Source organism: Symphalangus syndactylus, chromosome 11, assembly GCF_028878055.3.
Source record: "Symphalangus syndactylus isolate Jambi chromosome 11, NHGRI_mSymSyn1-v2.1_pri, whole genome shotgun sequence".
Lineage (NCBI taxonomy): Eukaryota > Metazoa > Chordata > Mammalia > Primates > Hylobatidae > Symphalangus > Symphalangus syndactylus.
Window position 1 is genome coordinate 49,270,660 of NC_072433.2, and position 20,548 is coordinate 49,291,207.

The following is a 20,548-nucleotide window of genomic DNA, read 5'->3' on the forward strand; positions in this document are numbered from 1 at the left end:
AATTAACTTAATCCAATCACATGACCTGGAGACGTCTGTCTGCACAGCCCACTCTAAGATCATGTTCACCTTTGGCCGACATTCTAAAACCTACGAGTACAGCTGTAAGCTTTGAAGGATAGTTGTTCCCCGTCAGACGTGTGACACTGGTTCGTCTACCCTTGTCTCGTTTTCCGTCTTGACTGCCTTTTCGTTGTTTGTTTGTTTGTTTGTTTGTGTTAAAAAAAAAATGTGGTAAAATAGACGCCTTTTAATTGGGCCGTGTCTACTACATCTCGACGTAGGACTCAGTGTCATCAAGGAGATTCTCCTGGACACGCCGTCACGGCCATGATCCATCTTCAGAGCTTCTCTTTCTTCCCCACGGTAAGTCTGTCAGCAGAGAACACTGACCACACCCTCATGTGTTTTCTCCTCCAGGAGGCGCTTGGAAACCACCGTGAGTTGGACTGCACTGGGAAACACAGATGAACTAAGTCAAGACCGCTTTGTCCTTCAGCGCCTGGCTCCCTTTTCAACTCGTCTTGCGACTCCAGGCATTATGCCTGAAAAGTCTCCGGGACGCCTGTGAGGCTCTACTTCCCTGGGTCCCATTGCCATTTCTCTGGATTTGCGAGGATCCACCGGACCTTCTTTGGAACTCCCACGTCGGTGAACTTTGGTGCCACGTCCCCTAATTCTGTCCTTGGTCATCTGCACCTGCACGGGTTAGGCTCCATGTTCCATGGACGGGAAGAGACAGGCAGGAGTCGGAATGCTTAACCGACACACTGGGGCATTTTCTCCTGTAGCCCAAGTGACCCCATGGTCTGGTTGAGCTTTGGAACCGGTCGCGTCCCCCTCGACACTGCACCCGACTCCCAGTTTCTCAATCTTGTTGGCCCCCCGGCGACCTCCGGTTCGATGAATTGCACCTGCTGAAACTCGAGTCCCCTTTGACTTGCGCTTCATGAATTATTCGTGATTCAGGTTGGAACCCCAGCTTACGACCCCCTGTAGGCCGTTCTCTGAGCTTTCCGGTCACATCGTTTCCTTTCACGCTCTTTGGTTCATCGTGGTCCTGCTCGTTCTGCTGTCAGAGGAGCAGAGAGTTGATCTTCTTGATTCTGGATACTGATACTTTCTAGGTGATCTGGATAAGCAAGATGACGACCCTCAAGAGCGGCGGAAAGGGAGCAGCCATTTGGTGGGCCGCAGGGAATCCCGTTCAGTTCCCAGGGCTCCTAGATGTGGAATCCTGGTCAGAGTTGTTCCCAGGTCAGAGAACGGAGATAGCCTGTGCATGATGGGATAGCCCTGCCTAGATCGTTCAGTGAGTCTCTAGCTCAGCTCCTCTTAGGATCGCGGGGAGGACCGTGGAAAGGCCCGGTGTCAGACATCCGGAAAGAAGACGGGATGAATGTCTTACCTCTGAAGTACATCCCGAATCTGGGAGTTAACTTCAGCTTTGCTGGGGTCTATTTGGCGAATGAAAGTGTGCCTGGTGCATACGCACATCCGGCAGCCACTTCATGGGGGCCGTCGCAATTGGAACCACGCACCTGGTGTCGGCGTTTGAGCCAAATGGGGACCCGTGGTGCAAGCAACCCTCCCCACGTGTTAGCGTGCGTGAGATTCAGCTGGCGGCATTTTACTAGGTGCGTGTTGGTAGAGTGGGGTTGAGGTTTGCTTGCTCCTGTGGATGTAGAAGATGTCAAAGGTCCTGCCCAGCCCTGCGGTCCCCTCAGTCAACTGTGTTTCGGAGACATAACGATTTGGATAGCTAACAAGTCAAGAAAGTTTCAAGCCCTTGGAAGATCAGTTAAACACAAACACGGAATGAGAGTCAAAAGACAATATGTCATCTTTTTGAGAATTTTACTCACTTCAAGCACATTAAACACACACATTGACAAAGGCATGCCAGAGCCCAGTTTTCGAGGCCGAGGAAGGACCCCGAGAGCGCGCAGCGCAGCAGGCTTCCCAGCGTCCCAAACACTGCTCTCGGGGCGGGGCGCAGCGGAAGGGCTGCACCTCTCAGGGTTCCCGAACTTTTCCCTTATTCAGTCATCTAGAGAGCAAAAACACAGTCATTCCCCAGTTTCCTATTGACGTCCCAGCAGATGTCTGACTCCTGCGCGTCGCCCAGTTTCTCAGGCAACCAATCACTGGCACGGAAGCTTTTCCTGGCGCGTTTCCGGAGAGCCATGCGAACTACACTGTCCCTCACGAGAATTCAATGAGGCAGAGTCCCTGCATCGGCTCCCTGCCTGGCCTGGGCTCCCACCTCCGCAGAAGCGCCACAGCCAGGGAGCTTCGGAGTCACCGCAGAGAGTCTGCTCGCTGCTCTGCGCTCCTCAGTCCCACAGTCCCCTCCAAGTCACGGGAGCGGGAGGCCAAGGAGCCCCTGCCACCTGCCGTCTCACTCCAGGTCAGAATCGCTGTCCTCTGAGGAGGAGGAAACCTGAAGGTCCTCATAGAGGACACTCGCTGGGACACGAACACCGGGACCCTGAGACTTCTCTGAGACATGAGGGCTCTGAGCGAGGAAGGCTCCCGGCTTCTCAGGAGAGTGAAATGAGGGAGCTGTCAGGAGGCTGGAGCTCCACCATCCATTGTCCAGTCTCCGGAAGAGCACTCTGAGAGGCTGGGCCCCGTCATGGCTGGCCGCCGGGTGACGGGACACGGTGCAGGCCTGGGCAGTAGGCAGGCAAGGTCTGCTGTGCGGAGGCTGCCGGTCGATGCTGGGCACCTGGGCGGGTGTCCTCCTGCCCATCTGGGGCGACGTACTCGGTCCAAGTTCGGTTGCGGCCGGCGGAGGTTGGAGAGTGTCCGGGGCCCCGAGCTCACCTCCCTGGATGGCGTCTTCGGGGATCTGGAAGGGACCCAGTCTCGGTATCTTGGGGAAGTTCAGGCAAGCCTGAAGCGGAGCCTGGGCAGGTCTCTTGGCTCCTGGCCTGAAGCTGAGATTGGAGCCTAGGCCCAAGCTGCGTGTGGCGGCTGGTGGGCAGGGCTGTGAGGTCAGCGCGGGACGTCTGTCTTGTGCCTGGGGGCTGATGGCCTGGAGCAGGCCGTGGGTTTGCGAGGCAGCCTGGGGAACTTCTCGGCAGCCACCCTCCGGGCTGCTGTGTGTCGGCTTCACCACGAGGAGAGGCCCCGGGCCCTGGTGCCTGACTGCAGGCTGAGGGATGGGGGCCGCAGCCCCTGTCTGTCGTTCCTTTGGTCCAAGACTAGAGGGGTAGCTCACACTGGCTTTTCTGAAGGGAGACAGTGAAGCCAAGACGGAGCCCCTGTCAGACATTTCGGTAGCTGAGCCATCAGTGAGGACAGGGTCCACGCGTGGCCTCTTACTGGTTGTGTGGAGCGGCATTGGCCTGCTTGCAACCTGAAAGACAGGAAACCACACACGTTACAAGTTCCTCTGCATGGAGCCGACACGAAAATCAGCCACTTCCAAAGACGAGGGGCACGCGCCAGGAAATTCTCGATACAGAATCGACAGGCGGTCCTTGGAAGTAGGGACAGACCCTCCACCTGAGTGCTGATCAGGACAAGACTCATGAAAGATGCGCTCTCGAGCTATGTGTAGCTGATCCGAGCACACCATTGTTCAAAAGAACAATGTCTTGGGCATTAACTGGATCGGAGTGCCTCCGCTCAGCCTTCCCTGAAGTGGAAGGGACTAATGCCCTTCTGAAGGCGGGTTGGTGGCTCAAGGGTTCTCAGGAGGTGTTCTCTGAAAACCTGCATGTTCCTGGGTTTAGCCCTCTCCATGTTTGGGGCCTCTGAGGGACGAATTTCCTCACGCCGCCAGGAACATGTTGTTGGCAAGCTTGCCGTAATTGGACAGAAAGAAGGCAACGGGAAATAAGGCATCCTCAGATGCCTTCACCTGCAATCCAACTGACCTGGAAGGATGGTGGAGTCACTGACCCAAAGAAGGCAAGAAAGAGGGGTTCCCCGATTAACTCCCGCAGCCGGGAAGCTGAAAGGAAATCAACCAGTGTGACCTAGAGGAGAAAAAGACCAGGGGCCCGGGGTGACACTCACCCTCAGATCATCACAAGATTCCGTGGATCCTCTTCGATTTGGCAGCGGCTTCTCTGGAGGTTTCACGGAAAATATCCGGAGGAGAGCCTTCCTCTGCGGGTCTTGCTGCCTGCAGAACAGAAAAAGGTCATTCCGTGCCCCCTGGTTCTCCCCGGGAGACAGGGAGAACCCTGCCTGGGGCCCAGGCCCATTCCGTGTTGCGTGACACAGAAATGGACATCTGGTGCCCTTTCCGCCTCTGCACCTTCCCTCACCTGCCAACCTTCCCATCCTCCTGGTGGCCCTCTAGGCTTCCCAACTAAGGACTGTGATTTGGACTCCATTGCTTTTCCCCCTGTCATGGGGAACCTGCACGAAGCGCCCCCGCCTCTCCCCGTCCCCGAATCAACCAGAGCCAGAGGGGCTCCTGGGTGTGGAAGAACGGAGGACAAGGAGCTGCGCTCTATTTCCTGCAGCGTTCCTTCCCTGGCCCGGAGACGGAAAGGCACACGGTGTGCAGGTGCAGAGACACCATGTCCTTAGGAGGCAGTACTCTAAGAGTGGTGAAAACCCCTCCCACCGCTCACCTTGGTCTCTCTTCCTTCTCTCCTTTATCCTTGTTCAAGGGCCCCGGGTTCGCCTCCACCGGGGGCTTCCACGGTTTCAGGTTTTCCTTCCCTTCCCTCTTCCCGAAGGTCTGTGGAACCAGGGCTGCCTTCCAGCACTTCATGGGGCACCTGGTACTTCTGGCCGTGTGGCCAAAGGCCCCGCAGTCTTTGCACTTGAGCTGTGGGTGGAAAGGAAGTGATGTCAGTGAGTGAGCTGAAGCCACAGGCAGCCATCCGATGTCAACATTGAGAGGGATTATGAATTCAGAGCTGAATAAGGATTCCAAAGAGGGGACCCCGGCATGGGGGCCGTTAAGTGCTGGGAGAGTTCGGATACGATGTTCCCTCCCAAAGCCCATGTGACGGAGGACCTCTAAAAGGAAGGACTCAAGGTACCAAGGGGCACGATCGTGACCCCGATGTCAACGACACAGCCAAAGGTGGCTACACAGGATTCTAAGTAGAAAGGGAGGTTGCCCCCAAGAGTCTCTCAAGGGATTTATGGGGCCGGGGAGGAGGTCCCAAGCCACGCCCACCTCGGATGGGAAAAGCAACCTGGGTGGTGGTGACAGAAACCTTTGGAATCCAACCCAGTCTCTGAGGACCCTGTGACACCGCCTCCCCCCGCCCCAACACCCACCCCTCCCCCATTCCCAAGAGATACAGGGCTAGACTTACCCTGGGATCTTCTTCATCGGGCGGGGGAGCCCTTGGCGCAACTGGGGCCCTCCGCTGCTTCTGGAGGGTCTGGGCTCTCCCGAGTCTGTTGGCGCCAGTTTTGGGGTCACGACGGGCCAACATCTTCGTCTCCTGGGGGTTCTATGACCGCCTTTTTCGGGGGTTGAATGTTGGGTCACCTGAAACACACACAAACACACCCATATTGATGGTGAAGCACACTGGATATTCACACACACCCACAGGAAACCTCCAGCTAACTCCTTGCCGCTGTGGTCGTGAGGAGACTTCACCACCGGTCGGTCAAGTCTGTGGCTCACACTGTGCTGTGTACACCCTCAGATATTGTGTGATCCTCTGCCATGATTACCAAGTCCGAGTGTAAACCTCGCCTGCCACAGGGCCCATGGCCTAGGGTTGGGGAGCTGAGCTTTCTGCCCCAAACAAACCACTGATTCTGAAGACTGGACTGAGGTGTATCACGATTCACGCCGGTAGAAGACACGATGATTCTATCTCCCTTGACGGCCAGAATGATGGAAGCCGCAGGGCATGGCGTGTGGCACCCTTTGGCAGGTCTGTTTGAAATCAGGGATAAGGGAGGCTTCCTGTCACAACTTGAATCCCTACCCTTGCCATTTCTAATTAGGCAACTTCCAAACACAAATTCATAGGGAGAAGTTTTCTTCCTCTCTATCGCACTAGCAGGTGATGGTCTTTCCTGTTCTATCGTTTTGGCTTTAGCTCCAGCCCCTCTTTATTTATTTTGCTGATATTTTACGCATGCCACACGAACCCGTCCAAACAAACGGTGAACAGGGGCCATAGCGTATCGATTTCTTACACGGCTGAAGGGCAAACCACCCTTTTTTCCAAACTTCTTTTCCCATTTCCCCACCAATTCAGCACGCTGGATTACATTTCCTTTCGCATTTCCATCTTGGTCTTATCCCACACGTGGAGACGGGAATGATTTCTCGTTTTCTGTTCCAAGAATTACCAGTAAGCAGAATACATCCTACCCCATCAGCAAGCCCCAGTGTGATCGATTTCTTTCACTCTCCTTCGTCTCGTCCCCCCCAAACCCCGCCCCACCCCTCAGGGACTACGTGAAACAAACAGTTGTTCAGTGAAACTAACCTGAAGTTACAGGTCAGCTTTCTTTCCTCGGCTGGCGCTCAGACGGGCAGGTGCTGGAGCAGCCCCGCTGGAAGCGATGCAGCATCCAGGAAGACCGAGGAAGGGGCGGAGAGGGACCTCTGCTTTCCAGGCTGCCTTTTATACCGCCTCTGGTCTCCGGACGTGGAGCGCACCCTAACCTGATCCATTACAGGTACCTTAATTGCAATTAACTTAATCCAATCACATGACCTGGAGACGTCTGTCTGCACAGCCCACTCTAAGATCATGTTCACCTTTGGCCGACATTCTAAAACCTACGAGTACAGCTGTAAGCTTTGAAGGATAGTTGTTCCCCGTCAGACGTGTGACACTGGTTCGTCTACCCTTGTCTCGTTTTCCGTCTTGACTGCCTTTTCGTTGTTTGTTTGTTTGTTTGTTTGTGTTAAAAAAAAAATGTGGTAAAATAGACGCCTTTTAATTGGGCCGTGTCTACTACATCTCGACGTAGGACTCAGTGTCATCAAGGAGATTCTCCTGGACACGCCGTCACGGCCATGATCCATCTTCAGAGCTTCTCTTTCTTCCCCACGGTAAGTCTGTCAGCAGAGAACACTGACCACACCCTCATGTGTTTTCTCCTCCAGGAGGCGCTTGGAAACCACCGTGAGTTGGACTGCACTGGGAAACACAGATGAACTAAGTCAAGACCGCTTTGTCCTTCAGCGCCTGGCTCCCTTTTCAACTCGTCTTGCGACTCCAGGCATTATGCCTGAAAAGTCTCCGGGACGCCTGTGAGGCTCTACTTCCCTGGGTCCCATTGCCATTTCTCTGGATTTGCGAGGATCCACCGGACCTTCTTTGGAACTCCCACGTCGGTGAACTTTGGTGCCACGTCCCCTAATTCTGTCCTTGGTCATCTGCACCTGCACGGGTTAGGCTCCATGTTCCATGGACGGGAAGAGACAGGCAGGAGTCGGAATGCTTAACCGACACACTGGGGCATTTTCTCCTGTAGCCCAAGTGACCCCATGGTCTGGTTGAGCTTTGGAACCGGTCGCGTCCCCCTCGACACTGCACCCGACTCCCAGTTTCTCAATCTTGTTGGCCCCCCGGCGACCTCCGGTTCGATGAATTGCACCTGCTGAAACTCGAGTCCCCTTTGACTTGCGCTTCATGAATTATTCGTGATTCAGGTTGGAACCCCAGCTTACGACCCCCTGTAGGCCGTTCTCTGAGCTTTCCGGTCACATCGTTTCCTTTCACGCTCTTTGGTTCATCGTGGTCCTGCTCGTTCTGCTGTCAGAGGAGCAGAGAGTTGATCTTCTTGATTCTGGATACTGATACTTTCTAGGTGATCTGGATAAGCAAGATGACGACCCTCAAGAGCGGCGGAAAGGGAGCAGCCATTTGGTGGGCCGCAGGGAATCCCGTTCAGTTCCCAGGGCTCCTAGATGTGGAATCCTGGTCAGAGTTGTTCCCAGGTCAGAGAACGGAGATAGCCTGTGCATGATGGGATAGCCCTGCCTAGATCGTTCAGTGAGTCTCTAGCTCAGCTCCTCTTAGGATCGCGGGGAGGACCGTGGAAAGGCCCGGTGTCAGACATCCAGAAAGAAGACGGGATGAATGTCTTACCTCTGAAGTACATCCCGAATCTGGGAGTTAACTTCAGCTTTGCTGGGGTCTATTTGGCGAATGAAAGTGTGCCTGGTGCATACGCACATCCGGCAGCCACTTCATGGGGGCCGTCGCAATTGGAACCACGCACCTGGTGTCGGCGTTTGAGCCAAATGGGGACCCGTGGTGCAAGCAACCCTCCCCACGTGTTAGCGTGCGTGAGATTCAGCTGGCGGCATTTTACTAGGTGCGTGTTGGTAGAGTGGGGTTGAGGTTTGCTTGCTCCTGTGGATGTAGAAGATGTCAAAGGTCCTGCCCAGCCCTGCGGTCCCCTCAGTCAACTGTGTTTCGGAGACATAACGATTTGGATAGCTAACAAGTCAAGAAAGTTTCAAGCCCTTGGAAGATCAGTTAAACACAAACACGGAATGAGAGTCAAAAGACAATATGTCATCTTTTTGAGAATTTTACTCACTTCAAGCACATTAAACACACACATTGACAAAGGCATGCCAGAGCCCAGTTTTCGAGGCCGAGGAAGGACCCCGAGAGCGCGCAGCGCAGCAGGCTTCCCAGCGTCCCAAACACTGCTCTCGGGGCGGGGCGCAGCGGAAGGGCTGCACCTCTCAGGGTTCCCGAACTTTTCCCTTATTCAGTCATCTAGAGAGCAAAAACACAGTCATTCCCCAGTTTCCTATTGACGTCCCAGCAGATGTCTGACTCCTGCGCGTCGCCCAGTTTCTCAGGCAACCAATCACTGGCACGGAAGCTTTTCCTGGCGCGTTTCCGGAGAGCCATGCGAACTACACTGTCCCTCACGAGAATTCAATGAGGCAGAGTCCCTGCATCGGCTCCCTGCCTGGCCTGGGCTCCCACCTCCGCAGAAGCGCCACAGCCAGGGAGCTTCGGAGTCACCGCAGAGAGTCTGCTCGCTGCTCTGCGCTCCTCAGTCCCACAGTCCCCTCCAAGTCACGGGAGCGGGAGGCCAAGGAGCCCCTGCCACCTGCCGTCTCACTCCAGGTCAGAATCGCTGTCCTCTGAGGAGGAGGAAACCTGAAGGTCCTCATAGAGGACACTCGCTGGGACACGAACACCGGGACCCTGAGACTTCTCTGAGACATGAGGGCTCTGAGCGAGGAAGGCTCCCGGCTTCTCAGGAGAGTGAAATGAGGGAGCTGTCAGGAGGCTGGAGCTCCACCATCCATTGTCCAGTCTCCGGAAGAGCACTCTGAGAGGCTGGGCCCCGTCATGGCTGGCCGCCGGGTGACGGGACACGGTGCAGGCCTGGGCAGTAGGCAGGCAAGGTCTGCTGTGCGGAGGCTGCCGGTCGATGCTGGGCACCTGGGCGGGTGTCCTCCTGCCCATCTGGGGCGACGTACTCGGTCCAAGTTCGGTTGCGGCCGGCGGAGGTTGGAGAGTGTCCGGGGCCCCGAGCTCACCTCCCTGGATGGCGTCTTCGGGGATCTGGAAGGGACCCAGTCTCGGTATCTTGGGGAAGTTCAGGCAAGCCTGAAGCGGAGCCTGGGCAGGTCTCTTGGCTCCTGGCCTGAAGCTGAGATTGGAGCCTAGGCCCAAGCTGCGTGTGGCGGCTGGTGGGCAGGGCTGTGAGGTCAGCGCGGGACGTCTGTCTTGTGCCTGGGGGCTGATGGCCTGGAGCAGGCCGTGGGTTTGCGAGGCAGCCTGGGGAACTTCTCGGCAGCCACCCTCCGGGCTGCTGTGTGTCGGCTTCACCACGAGGAGAGGCCCCGGGCCCTGGTGCCTGACTGCAGGCTGAGGGATGGGGGCCGCAGCCCCTGTCTGTCGTTCCTTTGGTCCAAGACTAGAGGGGTAGCTCACACTGGCTTTTCTGAAGGGAGACAGTGAAGCCAAGACGGAGCCCCTGTCAGACATTTCGGTAGCTGAGCCATCAGTGAGGACAGGGTCCACGCGTGGCCTCTTACTGGTTGTGTGGAGCGGCATTGGCCTGCTTGCAACCTGAAAGACAGGAAACCACACACGTTACAAGTTCCTCTGCATGGAGCCGACACGAAAATCAGCCACTTCCAAAGACGAGGGGCACGCGCCAGGAAATTCTCGATACAGAATCGACAGGCGGTCCTTGGAAGTAGGGACAGACCCTCCACCTGAGTGCTGATCAGGACAAGACTCATGAAAGATGCGCTCTCGAGCTATGTGTAGCTGATCCGAGCACACCATTGTTCAAAAGAACAATGTCTTGGGCATTAACTGGATCGGAGTGCCTCCGCTCAGCCTTCCCTGAAGTGGAAGGGACTAATGCCCTTCTGAAGGCGGGTTGGTGGCTCAAGGGTTCTCAGGAGGTGTTCTCTGAAAACCTGCATGTTCCTGGGTTTAGCCCTCTCCATGTTTGGGGCCTCTGAGGGACGAATTTCCTCACGCCGCCAGGAACATGTTGTTGGCAAGCTTGCCGTAATTGGACAGAAAGAAGGCAACGGGAAATAAGGCATCCTCAGATGCCTTCACCTGCAATCCAACTGACCTGGAAGGATGGTGGAGTCACTGACCCAAAGAAGGCAAGAAAGAGGGGTTCCCCGATTAACTCCCGCAGCCGGGAAGCTGAAAGGAAATCAACCAGTGTGACCTAGAGGAGAAAAAGACCAGGGGCCCGGGGTGACACTCACCCTCAGATCATCACAAGATTCCGTGGATCCTCTTCGATTTGGCAGCGGCTTCTCTGGAGGTTTCACGGAAAATATCCGGAGGAGAGCCTTCCTCTGCGGGTCTTGCTGCCTGCAGAACAGAAAAAGGTCATTCCGTGCCCCCTGGTTCTCCCCGGGAGACAGGGAGAACCCTGCCTGGGGCCCAGGCCCATTCCGTGTTGCGTGACACAGAAATGGACATCTGGTGCCCTTTCCGCCTCTGCACCTTCCCTCACCTGCCAACCTTCCCATCCTCCTGGTGGCCCTCTAGGCTTCCCAACTAAGGACTGTGATTTGGACTCCATTGCTTTTCCCCCTGTCATGGGGAACCTGCACGAAGCGCCCCCGCCTCTCCCCGTCCCCGAATCAACCAGAGCCAGAGGGGCTCCTGGGTGTGGAAGAACGGAGGACAAGGAGCTGCGCTCTATTTCCTGCAGCGTTCCTTCCCTGGCCCGGAGACGGAAAGGCACACGGTGTGCAGGTGCAGAGACACCATGTCCTTAGGAGGCAGTACTCTAAGAGTGGTGAAAACCCCTCCCACCGCTCACCTTGGTCTCTCTTCCTTCTCTCCTTTATCCTTGTTCAAGGGCCCCGGGTTCGCCTCCACCGGGGGCTTCCACGGTTTCAGGTTTTCCTTCCCTTCCCTCTTCCCGAAGGTCTGTGGAACCAGGGCTGCCTTCCAGCACTTCATGGGGCACCTGGTACTTCTGGCCGTGTGGCCAAAGGCCCCGCAGTCTTTGCACTTGAGCTGTGGGTGGAAAGGAAGTGATGTCAGTGAGTGAGCTGAAGCCACAGGCAGCCATCCGATGTCAACATTGAGAGGGATTATGAATTCAGAGCTGAATAAGGATTCCAAAGAGGGGACCCCGGCATGGGGGCCGTTAAGTGCTGGGAGAGTTCGGATACGATGTTCCCTCCCAAAGCCCATGTGACGGAGGACCTCTAAAAGGAAGGACTCAAGGTACCAAGGGGCACGATCGTGACCCCGATGTCAACGACACAGCCAAAGGTGGCTACACAGGATTCTAAGTAGAAAGGGAGGTTGCCCCCAAGAGTCTCTCAAGGGATTTATGGGGCCGGGGAGGAGGTCCCAAGCCACGCCCACCTCGGATGGGAAAAGCAACCTGGGTGGTGGTGACAGAAACCTTTGGAATCCAACCCAGTCTCTGAGGACCCTGTGACACCGCCTCCCCCCGCCCCAACACCCACCCCTCCCCCATTCCCAAGAGATACAGGGCTAGACTTACCCTGGGATCTTCTTCATCGGGCGGGGGAGCCCTTGGCGCAACTGGGGCCCTCCGCTGCTTCTGGAGGGTCTGGGCTCTCCCGAGTCTGTTGGCGCCAGTTTTGGGGTCACGACGGGCCAACATCTTCGTCTCCTGGGGGTTCTATGACCGCCTTTTTCGGGGGTTGAATGTTGGGTCACCTGAAACACACACAAACACACCCATATTGATGGTGAAGCACACTGGATATTCACACACACCCACAGGAAACCTCCAGCTAACTCCTTGCCGCTGTGGTCGTGAGGAGACTTCACCACCGGTCGGTCAAGTCTGTGGCTCACACTGTGCTGTGTACACCCTCAGATATTGTGTGATCCTCTGCCATGATTACCAAGTCCGAGTGTAAACCTCGCCTGCCACAGGGCCCATGGCCTAGGGTTGGGGAGCTGAGCTTTCTGCCCCAAACAAACCACTGATTCTGAAGACTGGACTGAGGTGTATCACGATTCACGCCGGTAGAAGACACGATGATTCTATCTCCCTTGACGGCCAGAATGATGGAAGCCGCAGGGCATGGCGTGTGGCACCCTTTGGCAGGTCTGTTTGAAATCAGGGATAAGGGAGGCTTCCTGTCACAACTTGAATCCCTACCCTTGCCATTTCTAATTAGGCAACTTCCAAACACAAATTCATAGGGAGAAGTTTTCTTCCTCTCTATCGCACTAGCAGGTGATGGTCTTTCCTGTTCTATCGTTTTGGCTTTAGCTCCAGCCCCTCTTTATTTATTTTGCTGATATTTTACGCATGCCACACGAACCCGTCCAAACAAACGGTGAACAGGGGCCATAGCGTATCGATTTCTTACACGGCTGAAGGGCAAACCACCCTTTTTTCCAAACTTCTTTTCCCATTTCCCCACCAATTCAGCACGCTGGATTACATTTCCTTTCGCATTTCCATCTTGGTCTTATCCCACACGTGGAGACGGGAATGATTTCTCGTTTTCTGTTCCAAGAATTACCAGTAAGCAGAATACATCCTACCCCATCAGCAAGCCCCAGTGTGATCGATTTCTTTCACTCTCCTTCGTCTCGTCCCCCCCAAACCCCGCCCCACCCCTCAGGGACTACGTGAAACAAACAGTTGTTCAGTGAAACTAACCTGAAGTTACAGGTCAGCTTTCTTTCCTCGGCTGGCGCTCAGACGGGCAGGTGCTGGAGCAGCCCCGCTGGAAGCGATGCAGCATCCAGGAAGACCGAGGAAGGGGCGGAGAGGGACCTCTGCTTTCCAGGCTGCCTTTTATACCGCCTCTGGTCTCCGGACGTGGAGCGCACCCTAACCTGATCCATTACAGGTACCTTAATTGCAATTAACTTAATCCAATCACATGACCTGGAGACGTCTGTCTGCACAGCCCACTCTAAGATCATGTTCACCTTTGGCCGACATTCTAAAACCTACGAGTACAGCTGTAAGCTTTGAAGGATAGTTGTTCCCCGTCAGACGTGTGACACTGGTTCGTCTACCCTTGTCTCGTTTTCCGTCTTGACTGCCTTTTCGTTGTTTGTTTGTTTGTTTGTTTGTGTTAAAAAAAAAATGTGGTAAAATAGACGCCTTTTAATTGGGCCGTGTCTACTACATCTCGACGTAGGACTCAGTGTCATCAAGGAGATTCTCCTGGACACGCCGTCACGGCCATGATCCATCTTCAGAGCTTCTCTTTCTTCCCCACGGTAAGTCTGTCAGCAGAGAACACTGACCACACCCTCATGTGTTTTCTCCTCCAGGAGGCGCTTGGAAACCACCGTGAGTTGGACTGCACTGGGAAACACAGATGAACTAAGTCAAGACCGCTTTGTCCTTCAGCGCCTGGCTCCCTTTTCAACTCGTCTTGCGACTCCAGGCATTATGCCTGAAAAGTCTCCGGGACGCCTGTGAGGCTCTACTTCCCTGGGTCCCATTGCCATTTCTCTGGATTTGCGAGGATCCACCGGACCTTCTTTGGAACTCCCACGTCGGTGAACTTTGGTGCCACGTCCCCTAATTCTGTCCTTGGTCATCTGCACCTGCACGGGTTAGGCTCCATGTTCCATGGACGGGAAGAGACAGGCAGGAGTCGGAATGCTTAACCGACACACTGGGGCATTTTCTCCTGTAGCCCAAGTGACCCCATGGTCTGGTTGAGCTTTGGAACCGGTCGCGTCCCCCTCGACACTGCACCCGACTCCCAGTTTCTCAATCTTGTTGGCCCCCTGGCGACCTCCGGTTCGATGAATTGCACCTGCTGAAACTCGAGTCCCCTTTGACTTGCGCTTCGTTAATTATTCGTGATTCAGGTTGGAACCCCAGCTTACGACCCCCTGTAGGCCGTTCTCTGAGCTTTCCGGTCACATCGTTTCCTTTCACGCTCTTTGGTTCATCGTGGTCCTGCTCGTTCTGCTGTCAGAGGAGCAGAGAGTTGATCTTCTTGATTCTGGATACTGATACTTTCTAGGTGATCTGGATAAGCAAGATGACGACCCTCAAGAGCGGCGGAAAGGGAGCAGCCATTTGGTGGGCCGCAGGGAATCCCCCTCAGTTCCCAGGGCTCCTAGATGTGGAATCCTGGTCAGAGTTGTTCCCAGGCCAGAGAATGGAGATAGCCTGTGCATGATGGGATAGCCCTGCCTAGATCGTTCAGTGAGTCTCTAGCTCAGCTACTCTTAGGATCGCGGGGAGGACCGTGGAAAGGCCCGGTGTCAGACATCCGGAAAGAAGACGGGATGAATGTCTTACCTCTGAAGTACATCCCGAATCTGGGAGTTAACTTCAGCTTTGCTGGGGTCTATTTGGCGAATGAAAGTGTGCCTGGTGCATACGCACATCCGGCAGCCACTTCATGGGGGCCGTCGCAATTGGAACCACGCACCTGGTGTCGGCGTTTGAGCCAAATGGGGACCCGTGGTGCAAGCAACCCTCCCCACGTGTTAGCGTGCGTGAGATTCAGCTGGCGGCATTTTACTAGGTGCGTGTTGGTAGAGTGGGGTTGAGGTTTGCTTGCTCCTGTGGATGTAGAAGATGTCAAAGGTCCTGCCCAGCCCTGCGGTCCCCTCAGTCAACTGTGTTTCGGAGACATAACGATTTGGATAGCTAACAAGTCAAGAAAGTTTCAAGCCCTTGGAAGATCAGTTAAACACAAACACGGAATGAGAGTCAAAAGACAATATGTCATCTTTTTGAGAATTTTACTCACTTCAAGCACATTAAACACACACATTGACAAAGGCATGCCAGAGCCCAGTTTTCGAGGCCGAGGAAGGACCCCGAGAGCGCGCAGCGCAGCAGGCTTCCCAGCGTCCCAAACACTGCTCTCGGGGCGGGGCGCAGCGGAAGGGCTGCACCTCTCAGGGTTCCCGAACTTTTCCCTTATTCAGTCATCTAGAGAGCAAAAACACAGTCATTCCCCAGTTTCCTATTGACGTCCCAGCAGATGTCTGACTCCTGCGCGTCGCCCAGTTTCTCAGGCAACCAATCACTGGCACGGAAGCTTTTCCTGGCGCGTTTCCGGAGAGCCATGCGAACTACACTGTCCCTCACGAGAATTCAATGAGGCAGAGTCCCTGCATCGGCTCCCTGCCTGGCCTGGGCTCCCACCTCCGCAGAAGCGCCACAGCCAGGGAGCTTCGGAGTCACCGCAGAGAGTCTGCTCGCTGCTCTGCGCTCCTCAGTCCCACAGTCCCCTCCAAGTCACGGGAGCGGGAGGCCAAGGAGCCCCTGCCACCTGCCGTCTCACTCCAGGTCAGAATCGCTGTCCTCTGAGGAGGAGGAAACCTGAAGGTCCTCATAGAGGACACTCGCTGGGACACGAACACCGGGACCCTGAGACTTCTCTGAGACATGAGGGCTCTGAGCGAGGAAGGCTCCCGGCTTCTCAGGAGAGTGAAATGAGGGAGCTGTCAGGAGGCTGGAGCTCCACCATCCATTGTCCAGTCTCCGGAAGAGCACTCTGAGAGGCTGGGCCCCGTCATGGCTGGCCGCCGGGTGACGGGACACGGTGCAGGCCTGGGCAGTAGGCAGGCAAGGTCTGCTGTGCGGAGGCTGCCGGTCGATGCTGGGCACCTGGGCGGGTGTCCTCCTGCCCATCTGGGGCGACGTACTCGGTCCAAGTTCGGTTGCGGCCGGCGGAGGTTGGAGAGTGTCCGGGGCCCCGAGCTCACCTCCCTGGATGGCGTCTTCGGGGATCTGGAAGGGACCCAGTCTCGGTATCTTGGGGAAGTTCAGGCAAGCCTGAAGCGGAGCCTGGGCAGGTCTCTTGGCTCCTGGCCTGAAGCTGAGATTGGAGCCTAGGCCCAAGCTGCGTGTGGCGGCTGGTGGGCAGGGCTGTGAGGTCAGCGCGGGACGTCTGTCTTGTGCCTGGGGGCTGATGGCCTGGAGCAGGCCGTGGGTTTGCGAGGCAGCCTGGGGAACTTCTCGGCAGCCACCCTCCGGGCTGCTGTGTGTCGGCTTCACCACGAGGAGAGGCCCCGGGCCCTGGTGCCTGACTGCAGGCTGAGGGATGGGGGCCGCAGCCCCTGTCTGTCGTTCCTTTGGTCCAAGACTAGAGGGGTAGCTCACACTGGCTTTTCTGAAGGGAGACAGTGAAGCCAAGACGGAGCCCCTGTCAGACATTTCGGTAGCTGAGCCATCAGTGAGGACAGGGTCCACGCGTGGCCTCTTACTGGTTGTGTGGAGCGGCATTGGCCTGCTTGCAACCTGAAAGACAGGAAACCACACACGTTACAAGTTCCTCTGCATGGAGCCGACACGAAAATCAGCCACTTCCAAAGACGAGGGGCACGCGCCAGGAAATTCTCGATACAGAATCGACAGGCGGTCCTTGGAAGTAGGGACAGACCCTCCACCTGAGTGCTGATCAGGACAAGACTCATGAAAGATGCGCTCTCGAGCTATGTGTAGCTGATCCGAGCACACCATTGTTCAAAAGAACAATGTCTTGGGCATTAACTGGATCGGAGTGCCTCCGCTCAGCCTTCCCTGAAGTGGAAGGGACTAATGCCCTTCTGAAGGCGGGTTGGTGGCTCAAGGGTTCTCAGGAGGTGTTCTCTGAAAACCTGCATGTTCCTGGGTTTAGCCCTCTCCATGTTTGGGGCCTCTGAGGGACGAATTTCCTCACGCCGCCAGGAACATGTTGTTGGCAAGCTTGCCGTAATTGGACAGAAAGAAGGCAACGGGAAATAAGGCATCCTCAGATGCCTTCACCTGCAATCCAACTGACCTGGAAGGATGGTGGAGTCACTGACCCAAAGAAGGCAAGAAAGAGGGGTTCCCCGATTAACTCCCGCAGCCGGGAAGCTGAAAGGAAATCAACCAGTGTGACCTAGAGGAGAAAAAGACCAGGGGCCCGGGGTGACACTCACCCTCAGATCATCACAAGATTCCGTGGATCCTCTTCGATTTGGCAGCGGCTTCTCTGGAGGTTTCACGGAAAATATCCGGAGGAGAGCCTTCCTCTGCGGGTCTTGCTGCCTGCAGAACAGAAAAAGGTCATTCCGTGCCCCCTGGTTCTCCCCGGGAGACAGGGAGAACCCTGCCTGGGGCCCAGGCCCATTCCGTGTTGCGTGACACAGAAATGGACATCTGGTGCCCTTTCCGCCTCTGCACCTTCCCTCACCTGCCAACCTTCCCATCCTCCTGGTGGCCCTCTAGGCTTCCCAACTAAGGACTGTGATTTGGACTCCATTGCTTTTCCCCCTGTCATGGGGAACCTGCACGAAGCGCCCCCGCCTCTCCCCGTCCCCGAATCAACCAGAGCCAGAGGGGCTCCTGGGTGTGGAAGAACGGAGGACAAGGAGCTGCGCTCTATTTCCTGCAGCGTTCCTTCCCTGGCCCGGAGACGGAAAGGCACACGGTGTGCAGGTGCAGAGACACCATGTCCTTAGGAGGCAGTACTCTAAGAGTGGTGAAAACCCCTCCCACCGCTCACCTTGGTCTCTCTTCCTTCTCTCCTTTATCCTTGTTCAAGGGCCCCGGGTTCGCCTCCACCGGGGGCTTCCACGGTTTCAGGTTTTCCTTCCCTTCCCTCTTCCCGAAGGTCTGTGGAACCAGGGCTGCCTTCCAGCACTTCATGGGGCACCTGGTACTTCTGGCCGTGTGGCCAAAGGCCCCGCAGTCTTTGCACTTGAGCTGTGGGTGGAAAGGAAGTGATGTCAGTGAGTGAGCTGAAGCCACAGGCAGCCATCCGATGTCAACATTGAGAGGGATTATGAATTCAGAGCTGAATAAGGATTCCAAAGAGGGGACCCCGGCATGGGGGCCGTTAAGTGCTGGGAGAGTTCGGATACGATGTTCCCTCCCAAAGCCCATGTGACGGAGGACCTCTAAAAGGAAGGACTCAAGGTACCAAGGGGCACGATCGTGACCCCGATGTCAACGACACAGCCAAAGGTGGCTACACAGGATTCTAAGTAGAAAGGGAGGTTGCCCCCAAGAGTCTCTCAAGGGATTTATGGGGCCGGGGAGGAGGTCCCAAGCCACGCCCACCTCGGATGGGAAAAGCAACCTGGGTGGTGGTGACAGAAACCTTTGGAATCCAACCCAGTCTCTGAGGACCCTGTGACACCGCCTCCCCCCGCCCCAACACCCACCCCTCCCCCATTCCCAAGAGATACAGGGCTAGACTTACCCTGGGATCTTCTTCATCGGGCGGGGGAGCCCTTGGCGCAACTGGGGCCCTCCGCTGCTTCTGGAGGGTCTGGGCTCTCCCGAGTCTGTTGGCGCCAGTTTTGGGGTCACGACGGGCCAACATCTTCGTCTCCTGGGGGTTCTATGACCGCCTTTTTCGGGGGTTGAATGTTGGGTCACCTGAAACACACACAAACACACCCATATTGATGGTGAAGCACACTGGATATTCACACACACCCACAGGAAACCTCCAGCTAACTCCTTGCCGCTGTGGTCGTGAGGAGACTTCACCACCGGTCGGTCAAGTCTGTGGCTCACACTGTGCTGTGTACACCCTCAGATATTGTGTGTTCCTCTGCCATGATTACCAAGTCCGAGTGTAAACCTCGCCTGCCACAGGGCCCATGGCCTAGGGTTGGGGAGCTGAGCTTTCTGCCCCAAACAAACCACTGATTCTGAAGACTGGACTGAGGTGTATCACGATTCACGCCGGTAGAAGACACGATGATTCTATCTCCCTTGACGGCCAGAATGATGGAAGCCGCAGGGCATGGCGTGTGGCACCCTTTGGCAGGTCTGTTTGAAATCAGGGATAAGGGAGGCTTCCTGTCACAACTTGAATCCCTACCCTTGCCATTTCTAATTAGGCAACTTCCAAACACAAATTCATAGGGAGAAGTTTTCTTCCTCTCTATCGCACTAGCAGGTGATGGTCTTTCCTGTTCTATCGTTTTGGCTTTAGCTCCAGCCCCTCTTTATTTATTTTGCTGATATTTTACGCATGCCACACGAACCCGTCCAAACAAACGGTGAACAGGGGCCATAGCGTATCGATTTCTTACACGGCTGTAGGGCAAACCACCCTTTTTTCCAAACTTCTTTTCCCATTTCCCCACCAATTCAGCACGCTGGATTACATTTCCTTTCGCATTTCCATCTTGGTCTTATCCCACACGTGGAGACGGGAATGATTTCTCGTTTTCTGTTCCAAGAATTACCAGTAAGCAGAATACATCCTACCCCATCAGCAAGCCCCAGTGTGATCGATTTCTTTCACTCTCCTTCGTCTCGTCCCCCCCAAACCCCGCCCCACCCCTCAGGGACTACGTGAAACAAACAGTTGTTCAGTGAAACTAACCTGAAGTTACAGGTCAGCTTTCTTTCCTCGGCTGGCGCTCAGACGGGCAGGTGCTGGAGCAGCCCCGCTGGAAGCGATGCAGCATCCAGGAAGACCGAGGAAGGGGCGGAGAGGGACCTCTGCTTTCCAGGCTGCCTTTTATACCGCCTCTGGTCTCCGGACGTGGAGCGCACCCTAACCTGATCCATTACAGGTACCTTAATTGCAATTAACTTAATCCAATCACATGACCTGGAGACGTCTGTCTGCACAGCCCACTCTAAGATCATGTTCACCTTTGGCCGACATTCTAAAACCTACGAGTACAGCTGTAAGCTTTGAAGGATAGTTGTTCCCCGTCAGACGTGTGACACTGGTTCGTCTACCCTTGTCTCGTTTTCCGTCTTGACTGCCTTTTCTTTGTTTGTTTGTTTGTTTGTTTGTTTGTGTTAAAAAAAAAATGTGGTAAAATAGACGCCTTTTAATTGGGCCGTGTCTACTACATCTCGACGTAGGCCTCAGTGTCATCAAGGAGATTCTCCTGGACATGCCGTCACGGCCATGATCCATCTTCAGAGCTTCTCTTTCTTCCCCACGGTAAGTCTGTCAGCAGAGAACACTGACCACACCCTCATGTGTTTTCTCCTCCAGGAGGCGCTTGGAAACCACCGTGAGTTGGACTGCACTGGGAAACACAGATGAACTAAGTCAAGACCGCTTTGTCCTTCAGCGCCTGGCTCCCTTTTCAACTCGTCTTGCGACTCCAGGCATTATGCCTGAAAAGTCTCCGGGACGCCTGTGAGGCTCTACTTCCCTGGGTCCCATTGCCATTTCTCTGGATTTGCGAGGATCCAC

At 55.4% G+C, this 20,548-nt stretch overlaps 3 protein-coding genes across 3 annotated transcripts; all 3 read right to left on the reverse strand.

The window, feature by feature from the left end:
• Positions 1 to 1,771: 1,771 nt before the first annotated feature.
• Positions 1,772 to 5,417, reverse strand: LOC129493417 (putative protein FAM90A26). Its single transcript, XM_055299609.2, has 4 exons — positions 5,295 to 5,417; positions 4,596 to 4,795; positions 4,030 to 4,138; positions 1,772 to 3,364 (listed from the first exon to the last, which is right to left on the reverse strand). The coding sequence occupies exons 1-4, from the start codon at positions 5,415 to 5,417 to the stop codon at positions 2,402 to 2,404; spliced, it is 1,395 nt and encodes a 464-aa protein (XP_055155584.1). The 3' UTR covers positions 1,772 to 2,401.
• A 2,994-nt stretch (positions 5,418 to 8,411) lies between these two features.
• On the reverse strand, positions 8,412 to 12,057 carry LOC129493397 (putative protein FAM90A26). Its single transcript, XM_055299568.2, has 4 exons — positions 11,935 to 12,057; positions 11,236 to 11,435; positions 10,670 to 10,778; positions 8,412 to 10,004 (listed from the first exon to the last, which is right to left on the reverse strand). The coding sequence occupies exons 1-4, from the start codon at positions 12,055 to 12,057 to the stop codon at positions 9,042 to 9,044; spliced, it is 1,395 nt and encodes a 464-aa protein (XP_055155543.1). The 3' UTR covers positions 8,412 to 9,041.
• A 2,994-nt stretch (positions 12,058 to 15,051) lies between these two features.
• On the reverse strand, positions 15,052 to 18,697 carry LOC129493399 (putative protein FAM90A26). Its single transcript, XM_055299570.2, has 4 exons — positions 18,575 to 18,697; positions 17,876 to 18,075; positions 17,310 to 17,418; positions 15,052 to 16,644 (listed from the first exon to the last, which is right to left on the reverse strand). The coding sequence occupies exons 1-4, from the start codon at positions 18,695 to 18,697 to the stop codon at positions 15,682 to 15,684; spliced, it is 1,395 nt and encodes a 464-aa protein (XP_055155545.1). The 3' UTR covers positions 15,052 to 15,681.
• Between the last annotated feature and the right edge of the window lie 1,851 nt (positions 18,698 to 20,548).